Here is a 22,789-nt window from a genome sequence, read left to right on the forward strand (position 1 = left end):
AACTTCAAACATGGTATGGTGATTGGTCATGACCAGCAGATGACCTATTGATTAAGGGGTCAAGGGGTCAAAGGTCAAGGTCACATTGACCTTGTATGTTAAAATGGTTTCCGATCAATTAACTAAAAACGCTTAGGCCTAGGAACTTCAAACTTTGTATGATGATTGGTCGTGACCAGCAGATGACCCCTATTGAGTTTTGGGTCAAGGGGTCAAAGGTAAAGGTCATGACCAGTAGATACTTGATAACCCTTATTAATTGTTTGATCACTGGGTCAGAAGTCATGCATAAAAACCTTTTCACATGACTTATTGGCTGCTGATAGGGGGCATACATGTTTTACAAACATATCTTGTTTATTAAGAATTGCTATTTTTGTACTTAATAGTAAAAAAAAAAATATTCATGCAGCTCTTAAATTTTTAGAAATTTAAAGTATTGCTATTTATATACAATGTACCTTAAAGTAAAAAAAAAATATTATAAAAATCACAGAATTAAAATGTTTTGCAACAGCAGTGATCCTTTTCAGTCTTACAGATAAAAATTTTTGCATATATTTTTTGTTTGTGGGTGTGAAATTCTTTAGATAAGATTTTCGATTATTTTAGAGTGAAGTTAGAAGATGCAACATCCTCACATTATCCTCACTTCTATCTATTTCAAAAGAGTGCATTTTGTTGTGCATCTTATAGGAACCAGATGTTAATTTTATGTATTTAGTCAAGTTTCCATGTACAATTCTGCAAGACCTCAAGCCTGTCAAGAATGAGTAAAACAAACAGGTTGATTGTATTTGTTGTGTTTGACTCATGCGAGATATGGTTTTGCCGAGGCAGGTTCAGGGGGGGGGGGGATTTCTTTGGTAGATTTTTTTTGTAAGGAGATGGGTATCTCTGTGAAGATGTTGGTATCTAGTGGGAGCAAATTGGTAATGACAAGGTCTTATACCTAAGTCAAGATATGGTTGAAGATTGGTTTGATTTATATACTTGAATACATGTAGAAGTAACATATGTTATATACATGTATATGGATTGAGTTAAAAAAACACAACAACATATGTTTGATACATTGTATGTATATATATGTGTATATGTATGTATTTAATTGTAAATCTATGTGTTCATTTTATGCAGGAATGAATAATTTTATTTATATATACTAGATTGGATACTTTAAGAGAGCCATTCTTAATGAATTTTCTGATAGTGCATAGTTTGATTTGGTTGATTAAAAAAACTTGAATTATTTTGTAACCTTGGGCTGTTTTGATTGAAATTCGAAGATTGAAAGAATAGAAAATGTTCATAAATTGTGAGCTAGAAAAAAGATTAATCCACAATGTTTTAGTATAGATTTCAACTTGTCTATTTCACCATTGAAATAGACAGGCTGTCATGTAGATATAAAAATATATACTGCTTGACCTGACCCCTCAAGAAAAAAAATTACAATTCACTTTTCTTCGGCAATTGAAACAATAATTTTTGTTTGAAGTGTGACAGGAGGGAAAGAAGCAATAATAATATATTGTCCAAACACTTGACTGCCTTTAACCAATATAATACATATAATGATATATATATATATAATGTGAATAAATCCTAGAAAAATATAATGATGGCCTTGACATATTAACATATTACACATGTTAATATATACATTACAATGTAATAAACATCTTGTCAGTATGAAATAATTTTCTATCTAATGACATGACCACATAGAAATAGTGAATAATCATTCGGCCTTTTTTCCTCATTTGTTTTAAGAAAGAAAAAAGTTGAGACTTGATGGTACGCTGCAGTTTATTTTAGGAATTTATAAATAGATTTGTTTTATTTACAAAAATACTGCAAACTCATGTTTGACAGAAAAAAGTAAAATCATGTTTTATTTTCCTGAAAAGATAATTTTTTTTTAGATAAAGTTGAAAACTAAATAATAGATTATTATTTCTTCCTTAGTTGATTAAAATACTTTAATTACCAAATTTATGTGTTGTACATTGTTAAATTTATTTCCGATGGCGTAATTATCAAGTATATAACTAACAACATTCAGTTTCCTGTTTTATAATATCACGTAATACTGTAAAATAATAAAAATATTTAAGTTGCTTTATTTGACAATCTAAAATATTTAGAAGTTTACAATATACTATAATATACACATGTATACAAACATAATTACTTATTAACCAGGTTTATCAACAGAAAACTCTGTTAAATGTTTGGGGGGCATCGGGTGTGCATAGGTGGGAATGTTTGGGGGGATGGGGCATGACAGGAATATGTCAAAAGCTTAAACAAATTTTCTTCATATACAATGTTCTCCATTTCTCAAAGGATTACAACCAAACTGTTCAAGAATGATTGCATCGTGTGCCCTGCCAGATATTGATGAATTTATGATTTGATCTTAATTTTGGGAGCTTGTGGTCCCTTGTTTTTTTTCCATGTATTGAATATTGGCAGAAAATCTGGTTTTGTGACAATTTCCAGCCTGTTGTATTTCTTTTTATAATCATCATAAACTAATCCGTAAAGTTCTAGCTATTGTAAAATTATTGACAAAAAAAAAATCAACAAAAATTTTAATGCTTGCAAGAGAGACTGGTTTTACAGTCTATTGTATAAATATATACTGAAAAAAAGATTCATTTTACAAAATATTTGTCTATAGTTTTATTCTGAACCAAATTAATCTTAAAATAGCCTGACTAGTTGTAACCTGAGATGATCTTTTTATCTTAACACATTGCCAGCTTGATTGAAATATTGCATATTTCATTGTGCTAGTTTGTTTAGGTTTATACATTATAATGAAGAGCTTTATTCATGGAATGTCAGACAAAAATAATCTCAGGGAAAAAGACCCCCAAAAACTACAACACTGGTTTTTTGTTTTGTGCTAATAATAAAAGCTTCATTTCAGTTGTGTCAGTTTAAATAATGATTTTTGAAATATAACGATGATGAGTGGGTCAATAAATAAAAAAAAAAGTATGAAAAATTAAGAATTTATAAAAGATGGGGTTTTAAGGGGTTTCAAATTTCTAGATTTTTTTAATAATTTGCAGAAAAAGCTATTGCATGATCCCATCATCAAAATCTTAATTTTAGTTCAATATTTGAGCCGCGTCACAACAAAACCAACATAATGGGTTTGCGACCAGCATGGATTCCAGACCATCCAGCGCATCCGCACAGTCTGATCAGGAACCATGCTGTTGGCTATCAGTTTTTAGCTCACCTGTCACAAAGTAACAGGGTGAGCTTTTGTGATCTCTTTTTGTCCGGCGTCAGTCCGGCGTCAGTCGTCCGTCCGTAAACTTTTGCTTTAAATGACATCTCCTCATAAACCACTGAGCCAATTTCATCCAAACTATACAGGAATGTTCCTTTGGTTGTCACCTTTAAAAATTGTTCAAAGAATTTAGTTCCATGCAGAACTCTGGTTGCCATGGCAACCGAAAGAAAAATCTTTAAATATCTTCTTTTAAACAACCCAAAGAGCTAGAGCTTAGATATTTGGCATGAAACATCTTCTAGTGAATGTCTACCAAGTTTGTTCAAATAAAAGCCCTGGGGTCAAAATTGGCCCGCCCCAGGGGGTCATTGATTTTCCCTATATGCATAAAGTAAAAACTTAAAAAATCTTCTTTTAAAGAACCCAAAGAGCTAGAGCTAAGATATTTGGCATGAAACATCTTCTAGTGAATGTCTACCAAGTTTGTTCAAATAAAAGCCCTGGGGTCAAAATTGGCCCCGCCCCGGGGGGTCATTGATTTTCCCTATATGCATATTGTAAAAACTTAAAAAATCTTCTTTTAAAGAACCGTAAGAGCTAGAGCTTAGATACTTGGCATGAAACATCTTCAAGTAAATGTCTACCAAGTTTGTTCAAATAAAAGCCCTGGGGTCAAAATTGGCCCCGCCCCAGGGGGTCATTGATTTTCCCTATATGCATATAGTAAAAAACTTAAAAAATCTTCTTTTAAAGAACCCAAAGAGCTAGAGCTAAGATATTTAGCATGAGACATGTTCTAATGTGTGTCTACCAAGAATGTTCAAATAAAAGCCCTGGGGTCAAAACTGGCCCCGCCCCGGGGGTCATTGATTTTCCTTATATGTGTATAGCATTTAAAAACTTAAAAATCTACTTTGAAAAAACCCAAATAGCTAGAGTTTAGATATTAAGCATGAAACATCTTTAAGTAAATATCTACAAAGTTTGTTCAAATAAAAGCCCAGGGGTCAAAACTGGCCCTGCCCGAGGGGTGTCATTGTTTTTAACTATATGTGTATAGTAAGTACCAAGTCTGTTCAAATAAACAAATAAAAGATCTTGGGTAAAAATTGGGCCGGGGGGGGGGGGCTATATACAGGTGAGCGACCTCAGGGCCATCATGGCCCTCTTGTTTTACAGGGCTGCCGATTTTCCGGTATTCGTGGAAATCCACGGATTTCTTGAGCTCCTGGGTCATTTTTGTGTCGCCTTGAAAAGGTGACATATAGGGGTTACTTTTGTCGGCGGCGGCGGCGTCTGTGTCGGCGTCGGCGTCCGCTAAAGCTTGTCCGGAGCATAACTCAGTCACTATAAGTCTGATTGACTTCAAACTTGGTATGCATGCTTCTTTCAATAACCCGAAGTGCAGTGCACAAGGACCGGTACTCTGCAGTTCTTATTTTTTGAGTTATTGCCCTTTGTTAATTTTCATACTTTAATTTTGTCCGGGCCATTTCTCTTCAACTAAAAAAGCTATAGACTTGAAACTTCATAGGATGATAGATCTCATTAAGAAGAAATGCAGTGCACAAGAACCAGTACTCTGCACTCCTAATTTTTGAGTTATTGCCCTTTGTTAATTTTCATACTTTATTTTTGTCCAGGCCATTTCTCCTAATGTATAAAAGCCATGGACTTGAAACTTCATAGGATGATAGGTCTCATTAAGAAGAAGTGCAGTGCACAAGAACTGGTACTCTGCATTTCTTATTTTTTGAGTTATTGCCCTTTGTTTATTTTCATTTTTTTAATTTTGTCCGGGCCATTTCTCCTTAAGTATAAAAGCTTTGGACTTGAAACTTCATAGGATGATAGATATTATTATTAAGAAGTGCAGTGCACAAGAATCGGTACTTTGTATCCTAATTTTTGAGTTATGGCCCTTTGTTAATTTTAATACTTAATTTTTGTCCTGGCCATTTCTCCGAAAGTATAAAAGTTATGGACTTGAAACTTCATAGGATGATAGGTCTCATTAAGAAGAAGTGCAGTGCACAAGAACTGGTACTCTGCATTTCTTATTTTTTGAGTTATTGCCCTTTGTTTATTTTCATTTTTTAATTTTGTACGGGCCATTTCTCCTTAAGTATAAAAGCTAAGGACTTGAAACTTCATAGGATGATAGATCTCATTAAAAAGAAGTGCAGTGCATAAGAACTGATACTCTGCATTTCTTATTTTTGAGTAATTGCCCTTTGTTGATTTTCTTACTTTATTTTTGTCCTGGTCATTTCTCCTCAAGTATGAAAGCTATGGACTTGAAACATCATAGAATGATAGATCTTATTGATAAGAAGTGCAGTGTACAGAAATGCTGCTCTGCACGTATTATTTTTTTAGTTATTGCCCTTTGTTATTTTTCATATTTCATTTTTGTCCTGGCCATTTCCCCTAAACTACATTGTTCACAAGGCGACACATCCGACTCGCGGAGTTCTAGTTGAGATTGATGTAAATTCGACAAAGGCAAGAAATTCATTCATCATATTTTATACAGTACCCCAAAACCCGCACGCTTCGGATTTTATCGTTACGCTAGCCGCCTATGGTACGTCTGTAATTGCTTTTCTCATTGGTCAAATTGAGTCATTTCCAGCATTCTATTTTAGAATAACCAATCAAATTACAGTTTACATTGTCCCTCTTGTCTGTTGTCAAAATGCGTCAAAATGTCGGATATTTGTTTTGAGGGCTGATGAAAACCTGAAGTCCAACTAAAGTGTCTCTGAATGGCTTTAAAGGCAACCAAGGAAGTCAAATTTAGAGTCCAGGAAATTGATTTTAGGGCATACCAAATCATCAGAATCCAGGAGCTTCCGGGGGCTTCGCCCGTTGGGCCCCCACCAGGGCTCTGTCCTGGACCTGCAAAGGGGGCTTGCGCAGCCCCCATGACCCCCGGCGTATTTTCCTCGGATTTTGCAATTTGCTTTGGCAGCCCAGGTTTTAGGGTCTGTAAGCAAACGGATGTGCTGGCTGGACTGGATCCATGATGGTCGCAAACCCATTATGTTGGTTTTGTCATGACGCAGGTCATTTATCTTTTTAATTTGAAATGCACAGTAATTTAATTAAAATCAGTTCAATTTTACTCAGTACTTGTTTATGTATCAAAATACATGAAGACCATTTCAAATGTGTTGATCACCTTGAAGTTATTTTCCTGACATTTATACCCCACCCCCTTTTTGACTTTCCTAAGTTTTATGTAAAAAAGTCTAAGTTAGAAAAGCTTTAAAGCTACTCACTTTAAACTTAAATTCTTTTGAACTATTGTTCATTATTAGAATAAGTGGATTCAATTTCAAAAGGATAAGTATATTAAAAAATAACCTGCTATCAAGTTCCTGGTTTCTATTTACTTGGGTCATCTAATAACATTTATTGTATTTTTGGGACTATGGGCAATTAAAGTTTTTTCAGAAATAATTAAAATCTTATCCTAGTAAAGTAAAGTTAAAATAAATGATTTGACTATCAAAAATGAAGAAGCCAAATTGTATAGAGACTGGTTTAGATATAAAATCAGACAGTCTGCTCTATACATGTTGTTTTACATGTTTTTGTATGTAAAAGTCATTATGAAAGCATCTGTCTGCTTCAGACATTTTGATCCATTGATTATTAGATACAAGGATCCTTATTCTTTGTACCCTGTATCTCTAAAGTTATATTTTGACCTAGTGTTCTGATAAACAGACCAGTACTGGTATAGAATCCATGTGCATTCAGGTCAGGTAACTTCGAAGTGGTCATAAATGGCACTTAAACAAAAAATAAACTTACCCTGAACCTAAAAACCAGAACTAAATGAAACAACAAAAATCAATTTCATTCATTGTTCTGACTCTGTTTCAAAATGAGAGGATTACAGTACAGTATTAAATATTGATACATGTATACTTTATAATTTCTATCAAAAATCAGTTTAGATCTAGTGAAAAATCCACCAACCAACAACTGCTTGTACTGGTTTTCAGATATATCTATATGTTGTTAAATTGGCACTAAAACCAGATAAAGAAAATAAAACTTAAAGAGGAAATCTAGCAATTTTACCTGATATTTTAAAATATTAGTATTATTAAAGAGTAATATGAATTTGTATTTTTTATTTTTTTATTAACAATTGATTCAATATATTTTTGTCTTTTTTATCAGTGTGTGATAAGATACCATTATACTACTAATAGTATATATATTGTATCTCTTTTTAAAATCTATTTAAATTGTAACCTTTGATTATTGTGTTTAGACATTTGAATAAGGGAGGACTTTAATAAGTAAAGAACAGTAACTCTGCATGGGATAAAAGTCATGTTATTAATTGAGTTTCTTCCCCTAAATCTGACCATAACGTTTTTTCATAGGTGGCAGTATCAGTGTTTGGATAGTTATAGTTAACTATAATTTTGATAGTGTAAATTTTTTTTTATATATAATTTCATCGGTGGTTTTGTATTTGGTACCTTATAGTAAGCCTTAGAGTGTTGAATTATTTTTTTCAGGGTTGTAGTAGGGGCCCAGGGGCAGATAGGGGTTGGGTGTCCAAACACTGATACTGCCACCTATGCGTTTTTTAGGAGTTTTTACTGACAAAAAAATATAAAACTGTTCAATAGAATTTCATTGAATTTTAGAATTGTTAGAATATTATGACATAAATTGTGCCTATATGTCTATATGAAAAGTCCTCAAAATGTTTATAAATAATTTTTCTGAATTAGATTATTTTGAAGGTCAAATACTTATCTTTTACCCCTTTTAACAGATTTCATGCGTTTTTGCTTTACATATTTGATATTATGATATTGATGATAATCATCATGTGATTATCATAATCCAGAAACAGATCTGATAATCAGATATTTGTTCTGCTGTGTTATAATTTAATTTGTGATTTTAATTAAAGGTTTAAGTAGAAAAGCTATAAAATGATAGGGACAGTTATACTCTGTGATCTCATACTATCCCCATGCAGAGTGTATATCCACTGGCCTGCAATCAGCATTGTCCCTACTTGTATATTAACTTGTCTGGAAATTTTTTTTTTTTTTTTTGGTGGGTGGGGGATGAGAGTAGCAGAGACTTGGGAGGGAGCAGAGAAGTGGATGGGGGTTGTATCATATAGCATTTTGCCCTTGTGGGTAAAATCTGGTGATATGCCCTATTGAATAACAAACAAATTGCCGGCTTGGTGCAGAAATGTTACTCCTTCTTTATGCAATATGAGTTACAGCCATGTTGCACAAAGCCCTAGAAATACAAACCTAAACTGTACACATAGGAATGTATATTATTTTGTACAAGTTACTTCCCCTTCATTAAGTACTCTTAACACATATGAAAGTGTTTAAGATATGATTAGTTGTAGGCTATAAATAGCAACATAAGTTAATAATTTAGTCATAAATTTCATAATGTATGATTATTCACAGCAGTATGAAGTAAATAAGTTGTTATTTTTTATTTTGAGTCATGCTGTGTAAATGTCCAGGAATATTTATGTTTCTCAGCACTTATGTGTAAGACTTTATAGCAACAATCAGTTGATAGCAACAAACAGTTGAGATGGAAGGTGAGTTTGCCAGTTCACCTAGCTATGCTGAGTAAAGTTTAAGTAAAATAATTGCATTTTAAAGTCGTAAGTTTTATGCATGACTGTCATGCTAACTAGGAACAGCCCAGCATGACGAAACATGGTTGTGATCCTGGTAAGGTTCGAACCCACAATCCCTGGGGTGAGAGACAAAAGCTTAACCATTATGCCACCTCTCACTTTGAAGATTGTGATGATGTTTATACAAAAGATGTTTTAAATGTTAAAGGGACTCAACTGAGTTTTTTTTGACATGACAGGACTTGAAATAATTTTTCAGTATTAAAACTATTAATGTTCCATTTGATCTAGGTCTAGACCAATAACTTGTGTGCACAATTTCAGATCATTCACTGACACTCTGTTTTTTCAAGAATAATTATTCTTTTTGTGAAAAATGACTCAAAATTGAAAACATTGAAACGCTTTTCCACTCAAATCAGACTCAAAATAGTTTCAATTTATTTCTGAGTATATTTCGTAATTATCTTTTGCATGTCTTTCCATTTCAAGTGCCCCAGCTGATCTATGTAAGAAATTCAAATTTCATGTTTTTTAAGCTTTGAACCTCAGTGGAGTTCCTTTAATGATAATTTTGAAGACAATATACGGTGATAATTTTGATAATTAAAGACTATGATCCATGGCTAATTTGAGCATATTTTGCTGTGATAGATTTTCTACAACATTTAAGTTCACGCACTTGCAAATACTTGTACATGTATTTATGTTGGCACCTCGTGCAGATCTGTACAAAGTCTTGTTGCTCAGCAAAACAAATATCCCATAATTCAATTCCATAACTGGGACTGTCCCTTGATATGATCAAGTGCACGAAAAATTCCCCTTTAACATATTTTAGTTGCAACAAACAACTTGAGATGTGCTTTATTGTATAGCAAATACATTTATAAATCCTGAATAACACTTGTTGTTCAAGGAAGTAAAGAAATCGTAAAAGTCGTAAAACTGAAATTTGGAAAAACTTTAATTGTCATATGATTCTGAATCGTGATTTTAAGTCACCTTTTTTGAGATATCTCGGGTGCTTGATTATTATATTAAATTTCTGTTAATTGGATATCATGACAAACAGATTGAATTGAATAATTGTATATTTCTCTACGAGTTTAAGGATGAAAAATCAAGATTCGTAAAAGCCTTGAATTGAGCATAGTGTTAATTGTAGAAGTGTTTGTATGAAACATTTAGGCCAGTATTTTTTCATATAGGTTAAAGTTTTACATTTCAATGTCGTGTTTTATATGTATTTAAGATTAGAAGGTTGTGAAAATGATAATATACGGTGGAGGTTTTTAATAATGTATTGCTGAGTAAAACTTCCTATTTGTGTTAAAATTGAATTCAGTTCGACCGAGGAAACTAATTAATGAAAATATTAGCGAAACGTTTATTCATATATGTAAATAAGGAAGTTCTTGTACGAGAAATGTAGCGGGAAGAAAAACATTTATTTACCATAGTAACTTTGCTGAATGTTAAGAAATTTTAAAGTGCAAAAATGTGAAAATAGGATAGCGGAATTGTAAAAATAAGTGAAGCATATTTAATGGAATACATATTATATTGATACTGGATATAACTTAAGTATAAAATTATAACTTTGTTTCCTCCGGCAAATTTTGTTGAACGGAAAAAAAATACGCAACAGGAAAATAAAAATGATCAATTTATTGAAGCGCAAACCACGCCATGATTACTATACGGTGGAATATAACGCAAGATTTGAGGAGAATAACCTCCCCACATGGAATAGTTATTGTAAGTATAAACATTTATATATGATCTATGATTGTTAACCGTATATTTATGCGCAAATAATTTTGTTTTCTGCAGGTGAAGGTGAAAATCAGTTACCTACCTGGAAAACTTATTGTAAGTATTGTACTTTTTCCATTCCTGTAAGTATTTGAGGGTCGAGTATTTGACACTGACAATATTTTTATTTTACCAATATAAGTTCAAGTAAAATAGTAATACACTTATATATAAAGACCATTGTGTAGCTATAGATTTTAATTGGTTGTTAAGATAGTTATAGATCTACTTGAAAATTGTTTAAGTAAAAGCTTTTCTGTATGTTCAAGGCATGTGTTTAAAGAACAAATAATGTTGTTACACATCAGTGTGACTGCTTGTCACTGGCAAAGTGTTACCAGTTATGCCTTTAACCTAGGTTTGAGCCAGCCTTACAAAAGTTTTATATTTATATGATGCAAAAAAAATCTGCAGAGATCCGCAGTCAAGAAATACAAAAATAAGTTTGCTTGTTATGCAGAATACTGCTGAATAAATGCTACAATACAATAAGAAAACTTTCAAAAGACCCTCATTTATATGAATTTAACTACTTTAAAGTCTTATTATAATCCCCTTATTGTTTTTTTCTATTTCGCTAACATTTATATGAAGAAAAAAATCCATCTTTTAAGTAGCGTTCATTAAAAATGAGAAGTTATAGGAAGATCAAAGACAAGTTTGACTGTTTTTTTTCCATTCTAGACAGAGAAAATTACATGAAGCTCTTGCATTGTTTTCTTTTTTCTTCAACAATCATGCACGCATAATGATTATAAATGTATTTTCGCCCAACACAGATTAGTGATGTTGCATAAATAATATCCTGTTTATAAGTTGTTATTATTTTTGTTTTTATCAAGGACAGAATTGTAGTGAAATATGATATATTTGTGTTCAGAAAGGGGGTTTCCTGTTTCCAACAACAGCAAGTGTCTATACATTACTCTTTGTAAAGATGTCTTCCTGTTTACTCCAAGATGATAAATTGAACAAAATATTTTGATCAACAATAGATTTTCATTAGTGCATAAATATTGATATTGAACCCATAACAGTGCATAAATATTGATATTGAACCCATAACAGTGCATAAATATCAATCCTGTAGCAGTGCAAAAATATCAATATTTTAACCTGTAACCTGCCAAATTTTTATAATTGACTTACCTGGTACTTCTTCCCCTTGTGGCTAAGGGGTTGTCTTTATGGGGTTGAGGCATTAGAATTGCAGCTGCGGTTTATCCCTGTATGATCCTTAGAGACGACTTAATGGGTTCCAATTACTGGACTTTGTACAACTCCTAGCTCCGTCAGGTGGAGTGGTTTTGATCTAAGTTTGCAACACCGAAGGTTAGCCAGTCTTGTTAAGGCTATGACCTAAAATGTGTTGATGAAATTTGAGATTGATCATTTAATACCAGATTTGTTATATCAGGTGACAAAACTTAATCAGTCAACAGTTTAGAGCTTACCTTAGTCAGACTGCACGGATGACATGTGCAGGCTTGCCTCTGGCTCTTAACCGGTGGCAGACGCTTCTAGGCTTATCACATTCGGTTTCAGCAAGAGGTTATGAGCTAATAGATGAACTTAACTTTCTTACTTATAAAAAAATCTGCAAGCTTTTATTTTTATATAAACCTATTTTCAATATATCATCCTTTCTGTTTAACATCTCTATAATTATTTTAAGTGTTCTATAATCATTCTGACAATACTATTCCATTGCATGGTCAGGTGCAATAGTTTTCTGTTTATTGGCTGTTCCTCAATTCGTTTGTTTTCTTGTCTATAAGTACCTTTGTCCCTCAAACTATCCCCCAGTCCTTATCCCAGGCAGTGCAGTTCTTTGCTGTTAATATTTTTTAATATATGCCTTTTTCTGCCAGCCTGTCCCTCAATTTTCTTCATCTCTCTCTCTCTGAAAATTGACCTCAATTGACCTGTCTTGTCTGTTTGCTTGTAGTAAGTTCACTATTATAAATACAGCTAAAGATGTCTGTCTGTCTGTCAATTTGTAAAACTGACTTTCCCTTATCTGAAAATTGAAGTTGTTTGTCCATGTGTTTGTCTGTCCATCTGCCTGTGTTTGTCTGTCTGTATGCCTTTCAAAATGACAAAAATGATCATGACTTATATTTGTTTTTTGATAGTATATCAGCTACAGAATGAAGCTCCAAAACCAAAGAAGATGGCATGTACAAAGGGGGAAGTGAGTATTCATTGAAAATTTTATTACTTTTCTAAGTTCTCTTTAACTGAAATATGATATACATAATGGATATTTTAATGATAATGTTTTCTTTAAGGGTTTTTATTACACCTAGAGTGAAACACTTTTCCTATGTAAAAACCACTTATGTTGCTTGCTGATCTATTTTATTATTTATGTATATTATCCTAGTGATTCATCGCTGTAGGATATATTAATTGTAGTGGTTCAGGAAGTTACATAATCTAACAGTTTTAAGAAGTTTGTACCTATAAATATTCATGGAAAGAATATGGCTGTCAAATATTTATGGAAAGAATATGACTTTGAAGGTACTGACAACTTTTGATTTGTTGGCCAACACTGTAACTCTCCAGTGCCCCCAATAAATTAGTGGCCTTAACCCATTCAGTCATGGTACAAACTAGTTCTGGCTTCCAAAACTTTATAAGTCGCTATTTAACATTTTTGTTTTTCATCTGATGCGGCATTAAAGTTTTGGATTAGACCTGCTACAAAACCTAGCCAGAATAACCTAAGTTGATTTAAACTTATTTTTCACTTGCAAATACACTTGTTCCAATCAATTCTTGTGCATTTTAGGATAAAACAATTATTTTAATATTGTTCTACATGTGTATACCATTTAAAGTATCAAAATATTAATATCTACATTAAAATTGCCTTTTTAACTGTAAAACATCAATTACGCCGACTACAATCGGCCATGACATTTAGGTGCTACGCGAGACCTCGTATGACGTCATTCGCGGGAACAGATTAGTGTAGAGTTGTGTACTATATTTAGAACATCTTTGTTGTCATGATTGCACTATTTTTATTCAAGAGAATGTTTTTAACCAGGTTTTCCGAAGGAAAAAACTGGTTATTAGATTGAGGTATGTCGGCGGACGGGCGGATGGGCGGACGGGCGGGCGGGCGTAAACAATTTCTTCTGTGCGCAACTCCTCCTACATTTCTCAACGGATTTTGACCAAACTTTCACAGAAGCTTTGTCATCAAGTGCCCTGGCGCATATTGTCGGGGTTTTGCGATTAGATAATATTTGACCTAATTATGGCCCTTTGTTTTTTTTTTCCTTATATAGAATATATAGTGAACAATTTCTTCTGTGCGCAACTCCTCCTACATTTCTCAACGGATTTTGACCAAACTTTCTCAGAAGCTTTGTCATCAAGTGCCCTGACACATATTGTCAGGGTTTTGCAATTGGTATATATTGGACCTAATTATGGCCCTTTGTTTTTTTCATTATAGAGAATATTATAGTGAACAATTTCTTCTTGTGCGCAACTCCTCCTACATTTCTCAACGGATTTTGACCAAACTTTCTTAGAAGCTTTGTTATCAAGTGCCTGGCACATATTGTCGGGGTTTTGTGATTGGATAATATTTTACCGAATTATGGCCCTTTGTGTATTTTTTCCTTATACAGAATATAATAGTGAACAATTTCTACAGTGCGCAACTTCTCCTACATTTCTCAACAGATTTTGACCAAACTTTCACAGAAGCTTTGTCATCAAGTGCCATAGCACATATTGTCGGGGTTTTGTGATTAGATAATTTTTTACCTATTTATGGCCCTTTGTTTTTTTTCCTTATACAGAATATATATAGTGAACACTTCTTCTCTGCGCAATTCTGTGCGCAACTCCTACAATTCTCTAGGGATTTTGACAAAACTCTCGCAGAAGCTTTGTCATCAACTCTTGCTGCATGTTGTCAGGGTTATGAGATTTGATAATGTTTGACCTAATTATTGCCATTTATTTTTTTCCCTTATATAGAAATATATTGTTTTTGTTCCATATATAGAATATAAAGTGAACAAATTCTTATTTGCAAAACCTCTTCCTACAAACTATTTTGACAAACTTTCACAGAAGCTTTCTCATCAAGAGTCCTTGTGCATATCATCCCGGTTTTGTGATTTTGGGTGGGCGGGCGGGTGTTCACTTTAAAACAAATGCCCTGCATGACGAAGCTTCTGTGAAATATTTTGCTGAAAACCTGGTTGCATCGCATTGCGATGTTCCTTGTTTTTATTTTCATTAATTTTTTAGTACTTAAATATGATTATATTGCATACAAAAGTCAGTAAATCACCTTTTTCAATATCTTTAAAAAAAGTAATTTATAAAAATGTTGGAAGCACATGGGTTAGTAAAGGTCAATCTTGTAATCACCTGGTCAAACATTTTGGCAATACGACGGCCAAGTGCTAAACTTTTTACCTTAATAAGATTTTTATTTGTCCATCCTCGGCTTATCAACGGATTATATATAGTTTTATCAAGGTATGCTTTGCTTTACTTCATGGCATGTTCGATGAATGAATACGAGCGTGTCAGATTCCTGGCACGATTATTGGTGGACATTCCCTACAGGTCTGTCTTCAGCGTTCACGTCATGTCATAGTATATAAACGGGTACGCTGAAGACCTTAAGCTAGGTGCAAACAGAGTTGACCATGATCAGACAGTTGTGTCGGCTGATATCATATTACCTTATTCTATTAAAAACCAATTATAACTAGCAGCAAATATGGCAGCATAAGCCAGTACTTCCTTGAAGTATCTACATACACTGCCAATCTTTTTGTTTCTTGAGTTTGTTGATTGTTCTAATTTCAAAGCAGGAGATTTCTGCAGTGCAAAATCCTAGTTTGGTGAATGGGTTAATACTGGTTAATGTATACGCACAAATGCAAATTTTAAGTCATTACCAGATGTTTCAATGGCTTATAAACCAGTGTAACAATATGCAAATGTTTAGACAAATTTCTTTTGTAAATGTCAAATGATGAAAATAATCATAACACTGTTGCAATGAAGAATTATTGTTGCATAATTTTCTAATAGTACTAAAAGTAATTAGAATGCAGCTCTAACTTGTACACTTGAACATGCAGTAATGAATGTCATTCAATTTTCATATTGTACTTTTATTACTGTAATTCACTTAATGTCGTGGGCATGAAATTTCGTGGGCACGGAATTTCGTGGTTTTGTCCAAAGAACATTTTCAAGGGTACTTAAATTCATGGACTGTTTATTTTTCCAAAATGTAAAATGTAAATAATTTGATGCAAAATAATATTTCAGCAGATGAAATGATATTTTGTTGGATCTTAAATTCATGAATTGACCTATCTACAAAAACCACGAAAATCATTTCCCCACGGATAATAATGATTTTACAGTATATGATAATGTTTCAATCTTTCTTTTGCAGCCTGTCAATAAACCCACATACTATGGATCTGAGTAAGTCATTTTCAGACTTATTTTAAATTTAAATTTTCTTACAATTCATTTTAAAGTTACATCCTCTAAGGTCAAATCAAGTTACACAAAATCCTAATTGTAAATTAATACACCAATAGATGTTATCCAGAACTAAGCAAAACGGGTTTTTCTCAGCTAATCTGTAGGTACACAGAAACTTACTGGTAAAGCGGTATTTTTGTTATTCTAAGTCACTGAACAAGACACATAACTTGAGCATGGATTCTTTACTGAATTATCTCCCATTATGAACTGAGGGTTTTTTCCAGGATTTTTGGAACATGACTCATACCCATTTGGAATTGCTATGTTTTGTTAAAAATTTGGAAAAAATGCATGACTTATTTTTGCATTGATAAAATGAATGCAAAGAATCACTGTCTAGGATGGCATCTTCAAACATTTAACATAACAGTGAAGAAGCCCTTATTTTCAAAGATTTTAGTATTTGTTATTCAATATTTTCATTTTACAACTTTAAATTGGGAGTTTTTTCTTGTGGATTGGTAAAATAATATACTATTTTCAATAGAGAATATGACCAAATATCGGCTATAAAATAAGTCAAAATAAGTCCCTGAACTCAAATATTTTGCACTATGAAGCAGCCATGTTTTATGTTTGTAGGTATCATGTTTTATGTTTGTAGGTATCATGTTTTATGTTTGTAGGTACCATGTTTTATGTTTGTAGGTACCATGTTTTATGTTTGTAGGTATCATGTTTTATGTTTGTAGGTACCATGTTTTATGTTTGTAGGTATCATGTTTTATGTTTGTAGGTACCATGTTTTATGTTTGTAGGTACCATGTTTTATGTTTGTAGGTACCATGTTTTATGTTTGTAGGTACAATGTTTTATGTTTGTAGGTACCATGGTCAGATATCGCGGGAGGAGGCGGAAGATATTTTATTTCAGGGAGGAGACGGTAGTTATCTAGTCAGGAAGAGTGATAGGGCACCAAATGCATTCACATTAGCCATAAGGTATATTTACATTCTGATATATTTTTACGTTAAAATGGGTTTGTTTTTGTCATAATTTGACCAGAAGGCAAGATTGATGTAATTTATAGCCTTAGTCTGCTTGAAATAAAAGTGATCCTTGCAGTCTGACCAGGCTCTATACTTTTTGAAGTTTTATTTGTTTAATTTTTTAAATAACATTAAAAGCCCTTAGTTATAAAATGGACTGTCCCAGATATAATGCAGCGCATATCCATTACACAAATAATCCATTACACAAATATAGCAGGATAAAAGTTAGACCCTGTCTTATGAGGGATCTGTCTTAAAGGTGAGTAAATACTCTTTAGGGAATAAAGGTGGAAGGCAGATATACATTTAGAGGGGTGAAGGTGAATATTTTACCAACTTTTTTTTATAAAATCCATTGTAAATGTTTGTACATGTATTAAAGGTAGAAGACTTGAAATTGGAAATTTTAGTAATTTTTTCACAAAAGCAAAGAAGGAAAATTTTAAATAGTGCAAAGAATTTTCTTAAACTTTGTATGATTAAAGACAAATAAAAAAAAATCTCACTTTCAGGGGAGATAACCAAAGGTAAAAAGTAAGATGGTGATGTCCTAAAATTTGATTCAATCATGATTCTTTAAAATCATGTAAAATTTAATCAAGCTAGAATAAAAACATTAAACTAAACTTGTTTTGCTTGATTTTCTTTCAGATTTGATAGTCAGACAAAGAACTACAAATTATATTACGACGGACTTCATTATGTAGGTGAAAAACGATTTGAAACTGTGGAACAATTAGTTGCAGACGGATTAATACATTTCTATATCGAATCACGAGCATCAGACTATATTGCATCATTGTCGGACGAATCAAATTACGCACAGTCGCCATATTTAGCTTACAGTGTTAAAAGAAAGAGGCTGCAAAAATCACGCAAAAATGCGAATAATCGTGTGAATCAGCCCGATGTTTTAGCTAATGCTAACCTGTCTTTGACTCCAACATCAGTACGTATTATCACCTTAAACATATTTATTTAAGTTTGATTGTGAAATGAGTCCTTGCATCTTATATGTTTTATTACCTTAAACATATTTATTTAAGTTTGATTGTGAAATAAGTTCTTGCATCTTATATTTATCACTTTCGAGTCCACTTCCTGTAACCAACCAGTACTAGTGTCATATGAAGAAACATGGTCGTGACCTGATTTGGGTTGAGATCCCTGGGTTGAGAAGCAGTCATCTTAACCACTAGGCCACCACTTCCCTTATGATCACCTTGATTCTGATTTTTTTAGAACTTTAAACTCGCATTTGATACAACTATATGATGTATAGGAAAAGAACATTATAATTTTACCATATGCCCTTAATGTTTACTTTAACTGTTACAATCTTCTGTCCACCCACTTAACTCAATAGGGAGAGCATTGAATTTGTTATCAAGGGGTCACACGTTTGATCCTCTGCCTAGATGAAATTTCAGTTGGTATGGGATATTGAGTGTAGTTGTTATTTCTCTCTCACCACTGATTGAGATATCATGTGGGATTTGGTAGTTTGTCACATGTGAAAAATTAATAATTACTGGTTAGTTATCCAGGAAAGCAGGTAAAATGTATTGATATGACCAAAAATATGTTTTAATCTATGTTAAATGCCAAACAAATGTACAAAGTTCTAAACTAAAAGCAGGACAATTCTATTATACTAATTCAGCAGTGAAGAGTTTAGAAGTAAGGTAAAAAAAAATCTCTTTTTTTTTCAGGTTTCAGACTAGGCCTGACAAATTTCTTTCTTTTGAATTAAATGTGTTCATTTTTAGGTGAATTTTAAGTTCTTATGCCATGCCATGTTTTCAGAGAAATTCTGTAAAAGAAACAAAAACGAAACAAATTCTTGGTGTAAAACATGTACGGAAAAAGGTAACATCCCATGGGATTGGAATTCCTGTGTATTTTAGGCTTTGTTACTTTTTGCCTTGTTTATAACAAGTTTTTAAAGGGGCATATCCGTGATAATATCTTAAACAAGATGATTTGAATCCTAGTATTAGGTTTCACAGAAATATGTTTTCCTTAAAAGATACATGACTTGTGTTATTTTTTGTTATAAAAAAGGAAGTTAAACTTGAAGTTAAATGAAATTTAATCTACCTGTGGATAAAACATAAAATTAATACTAGGGTGTAGACATGCTCTTTTACATTTACAAAAATTTATAAAGGTGTCATAGAATAAAAAATGTATTTGTTAAACACGGGAATGCCCCGTTAAAAAGATTTTAACCTTGCTTATGAGAGGAGTGGATTTTATTGTTGAAATGTTCTCGGCTGATATGCATTTTGCTAGGTCATGTTCTGACTTGACTCGCTTTAAACCAAATGTTTGGAGACCAGTCTATTGGTCTGACATTGTGATTGGTTAATTTTGAATTTGAATTTTGAAATCGACTAATCAAATAGTTGATCTGGATTTCTGCAGACTGGTCTCCATTTTTAGTTATATTACTGGGCAAATGAATGTTTATTTAAAGTTCACCATTTCGCAATAGTTGCTAAAATGTATACCCTTTTTACCAGCTTTGCAGAGTAGTTGAAAAGCCTGATGTTATTGTTGAAAAATTTCTAGGGAATAAAATTGTAGATAAAAATAACTAGAAATGACATAATTATATTGTATGAGAAACGTTAGTCATTCAATATTAGTTCAGGTCATTCAACAGTAGTTAGAAACAAAAATGGAGAAATAATTGTATAATAAATCTATTGAATCAGACTTACTCAATCTACAATGAGTAATTATTTATTTGCAAAAAAATTTTTAAAAAAGATATCGGAAGGATTGCAGGTTTTAATTTCCTGACAGATTGTTTGCCGTGAAGGAAGTTTGGTTTACTGCAGTGTGTCTTGTTTCACATAAATTGATGACTATGCACAATGATTTGTCAACCTTAGTTTTAATAACTATAAATTTTTTTCCTGTAATTAATTAATCTTGTAATCCAGTAATCCAGGAGTTACTGGATTGTATTTCCAGCCCGTTGAAATTTCTCCATGACAAAATTGATCTCAGACATTGAGTGTAATGGTCATTTTGTCTCTCACCACTGATTCAAAGATCGCGTGGGATTAGCAGACTGTCAGGTGCAGAGAAATCGGTAATTAATGGAAAGTTATCCGGGGGGAAAAGCTAGTTATGTGGACTGACTGTAGAAATAATTATGACCAAAAATGTGTTAAAATCAGCATAACAAAATAAACAAACAAACAGTTATGCCAGATACAAAGAGTCTGTTCTCCATTAATTAAATCTTCCTCAAATAATATACCCTATTATAATTATACAGCTGCAGTTCAACAGAGCAAAAGAATATGATTTTGAATTTAATTTGGGACTCATGACTTTTAGATTTGTAGTTAGACTATATTAAGCACACACACTACCTCTAGATAAAGCACCCACTTCCTTTAGTCAAAGCAACCATAACCCCATGACCAATGGCCCCCTACCTCTAGAATAAGAGACCTAGATCTCTGAACCAAATGTTTCCTCTACCTCTGGACTAAATGCACACTCCGGGAGATGCTTTGGTAGTTTAGCACGGGTGAAGGTAGTCTAGTACTGGTGTAACTCTCCAGGAACGATGGTTAGGAATTTATCCGCCTATATGACTGAAATACTGTTTGGAAAAGGCGTAAAATGAAACAAACAAACAAACAAATGCACACTACCACTGGACAAGGGTTCCTACCTCTAAATCCAAATGTCCACTACCATTGAACCAAGTGTCTTATTCCTCTGGAACAAGCCCTACATTTGATTAAGCCAAAGCATAGAAGAAGCATCTTTAATGGTATGATTTGTATGCAGAGATCTGATTGGCTGAAAGAATTGCTTGTGTGACATAGAAGTAATGCAAATGATAATTGGCTGGAATGTATTTTGAAATTAATTGTTTTAACATTCATTAGATTTTGTTTAGCATTCCATACCATGGTACCAGGTACAAGTTTGTGCAGAACATTTTCATGTTAACATGTTTGTTACTTGTTTTGGCGCTTTGAATCTTTTTATACCCCCGCACAACAAAGTTGTAAGGGGGGTATACTGGAATCAGCTTGTCCGTCCGTCCGGCCGTCCGGCCGTCCGTCCGGCCGTCGGTTTTTTCTTGTCCGCCCAATAACTTAAGATTCCTTTGACCCTAAGTCTTCATATTTGGCATGGAGGTTAGTCATGATTAGTAGATGACCCCTATTGATTTTGAGGTCACTAGGTCAAAGGTCAAGGTCACAGGGGCCTTGACTTCAAAAAGCTTGTCCGCCCAATAACTTAAGATTCCTTTGACCTACAGTCTTCATATTTGGCATGGAGATTAGTCATGATTAGTAGATGACCCCTATTGATTTTGAGGTCACTAGGTCAAAGGTCAAGGTCACAGGGGCCTTGACTTCAAAAAGCTTGTCCGCCCAATAACTTAAGATTCCTTTGACCTACAGTCTTCATATTTGGCATGGAGGTTAGTCATGATTAGAAGATGACCCCTATTGATTTTGAGGTCAAAGGTCAAGGTCACAGGGGCCTTGACTTCAAAAAGCTTGTCCGCCCAATAACTTAAGATTCCTTTGACCTACAGTCTTCATATTTGGCATGGAGGTTAGTCATGATGAGAAGATGACCCCTATTGATTTTGAGGTCACTAGGTCAAAGGTCACAGGGGCCTTGACTTCAAAAAGCTTGTCCGCCCAATAACTTAAGATTTCTTTGACCCTTTGTCTTCATATTTGGCATGGAGGTTAGTCATGATTAGTAGATGACCCCTATTGATTTTGAGGTCACTAGGTCAAAGGTCAAGGTCACAGGGGCCTTGACTTCAAAAAGCTTGTCCGCCCAATAACTTAAGATTCCTTTGACCTACAGTCGTCATATTTGGCATGGAGGTTAGTCATGATTAGTAGATGACCCCTATTGATTTTGATGTCACCAGGTCAAAGGTCAAGGTCACAGGGGCTTTGACTTCAAAAAGCTTGTCCGCCCAATAACTTAAGATTCCTTTGACCTACAGTCGTCATATTTGGCATGGAGGTTAGTCATGATTAGTAGATGACCCCTATTGATTTTGAGGTCACCAGGTCAAAGGTCAAGGTCACAGGGACTTTGACTTCAAAAACTTTGTCTGCCCAATATCTTTAGATTCCTTTGACCCACAGTCTTCATATTTGGCATGGATGTTGATCATGATTAGTAGATGACCCCTTTTGATTTTGAGGTCACTGGATCAAAGGTCAAGGTCATAGGGACTTTGACTTCAAAAAGTTTGTCTACCCATTAACTTAAGATACCTTTGACCCACAGTCTTCATATTTGGTATGCATGTTGATCATGACTATAAGGTGACCCCGATTGATTTTGAGGTCACTGGGTCAAAGGTCAAGGTCACAGGGACCTTGACAAAAAAAAAGCTTTTCTTCTCAATTGCTAAAGAATGTCCTGTCCGCAATGTATTGATTTTGACATTTTCACATTTGAAGCATGTAGAATACATAACTTAGCAATGCACTGTCTTAGTAACCT

General features: G+C 33.5%; 1 protein-coding gene and 1 long non-coding RNA gene across 2 annotated transcripts in view; both read left to right on the forward strand.

Annotated features, from left to right (window-relative positions):
* The window catches only part of LOC132727490 (N-chimaerin-like), a 51,861-nt gene that overhangs the window by 14,808 nt on the left and 14,264 nt on the right, over nucleotides 1-22,789 (forward strand). The window contains exons 3-8 of the mRNA XM_060713020.1: nucleotides 10,749-10,787; nucleotides 12,866-12,924; nucleotides 16,183-16,214; nucleotides 17,105-17,221; nucleotides 17,924-18,221; nucleotides 19,079-19,141. Of these exons, the coding sequence (XP_060569003.1) occupies nucleotides 10,749-10,787; nucleotides 12,866-12,924; nucleotides 16,183-16,214; nucleotides 17,105-17,221; nucleotides 17,924-18,221; nucleotides 19,079-19,141 (608 nt within the window). The remainder of the gene's footprint in view (nucleotides 1-10,748; nucleotides 10,788-12,865; nucleotides 12,925-16,182; nucleotides 16,215-17,104; nucleotides 17,222-17,923; nucleotides 18,222-19,078; nucleotides 19,142-22,789) is intronic.
* On the forward strand, nucleotides 4,493-5,739 carry LOC132727487 (uncharacterized). The gene is made up of 2 exons (XR_009625361.1): nucleotides 4,493-5,264; nucleotides 5,421-5,739. It is a non-coding gene; the product is annotated as an uncharacterized LOC132727487 (long non-coding RNA).

The sequence above is a fragment of the Ruditapes philippinarum genome, unplaced genomic scaffold (genome assembly GCF_026571515.1).
Source record: "Ruditapes philippinarum isolate M1 unplaced genomic scaffold, ASM2657151v2 ctg1201_1_1_1_1, whole genome shotgun sequence".
Classification (NCBI taxonomy): Eukaryota; Metazoa; Mollusca; class Bivalvia; order Venerida; family Veneridae; genus Ruditapes; species Ruditapes philippinarum.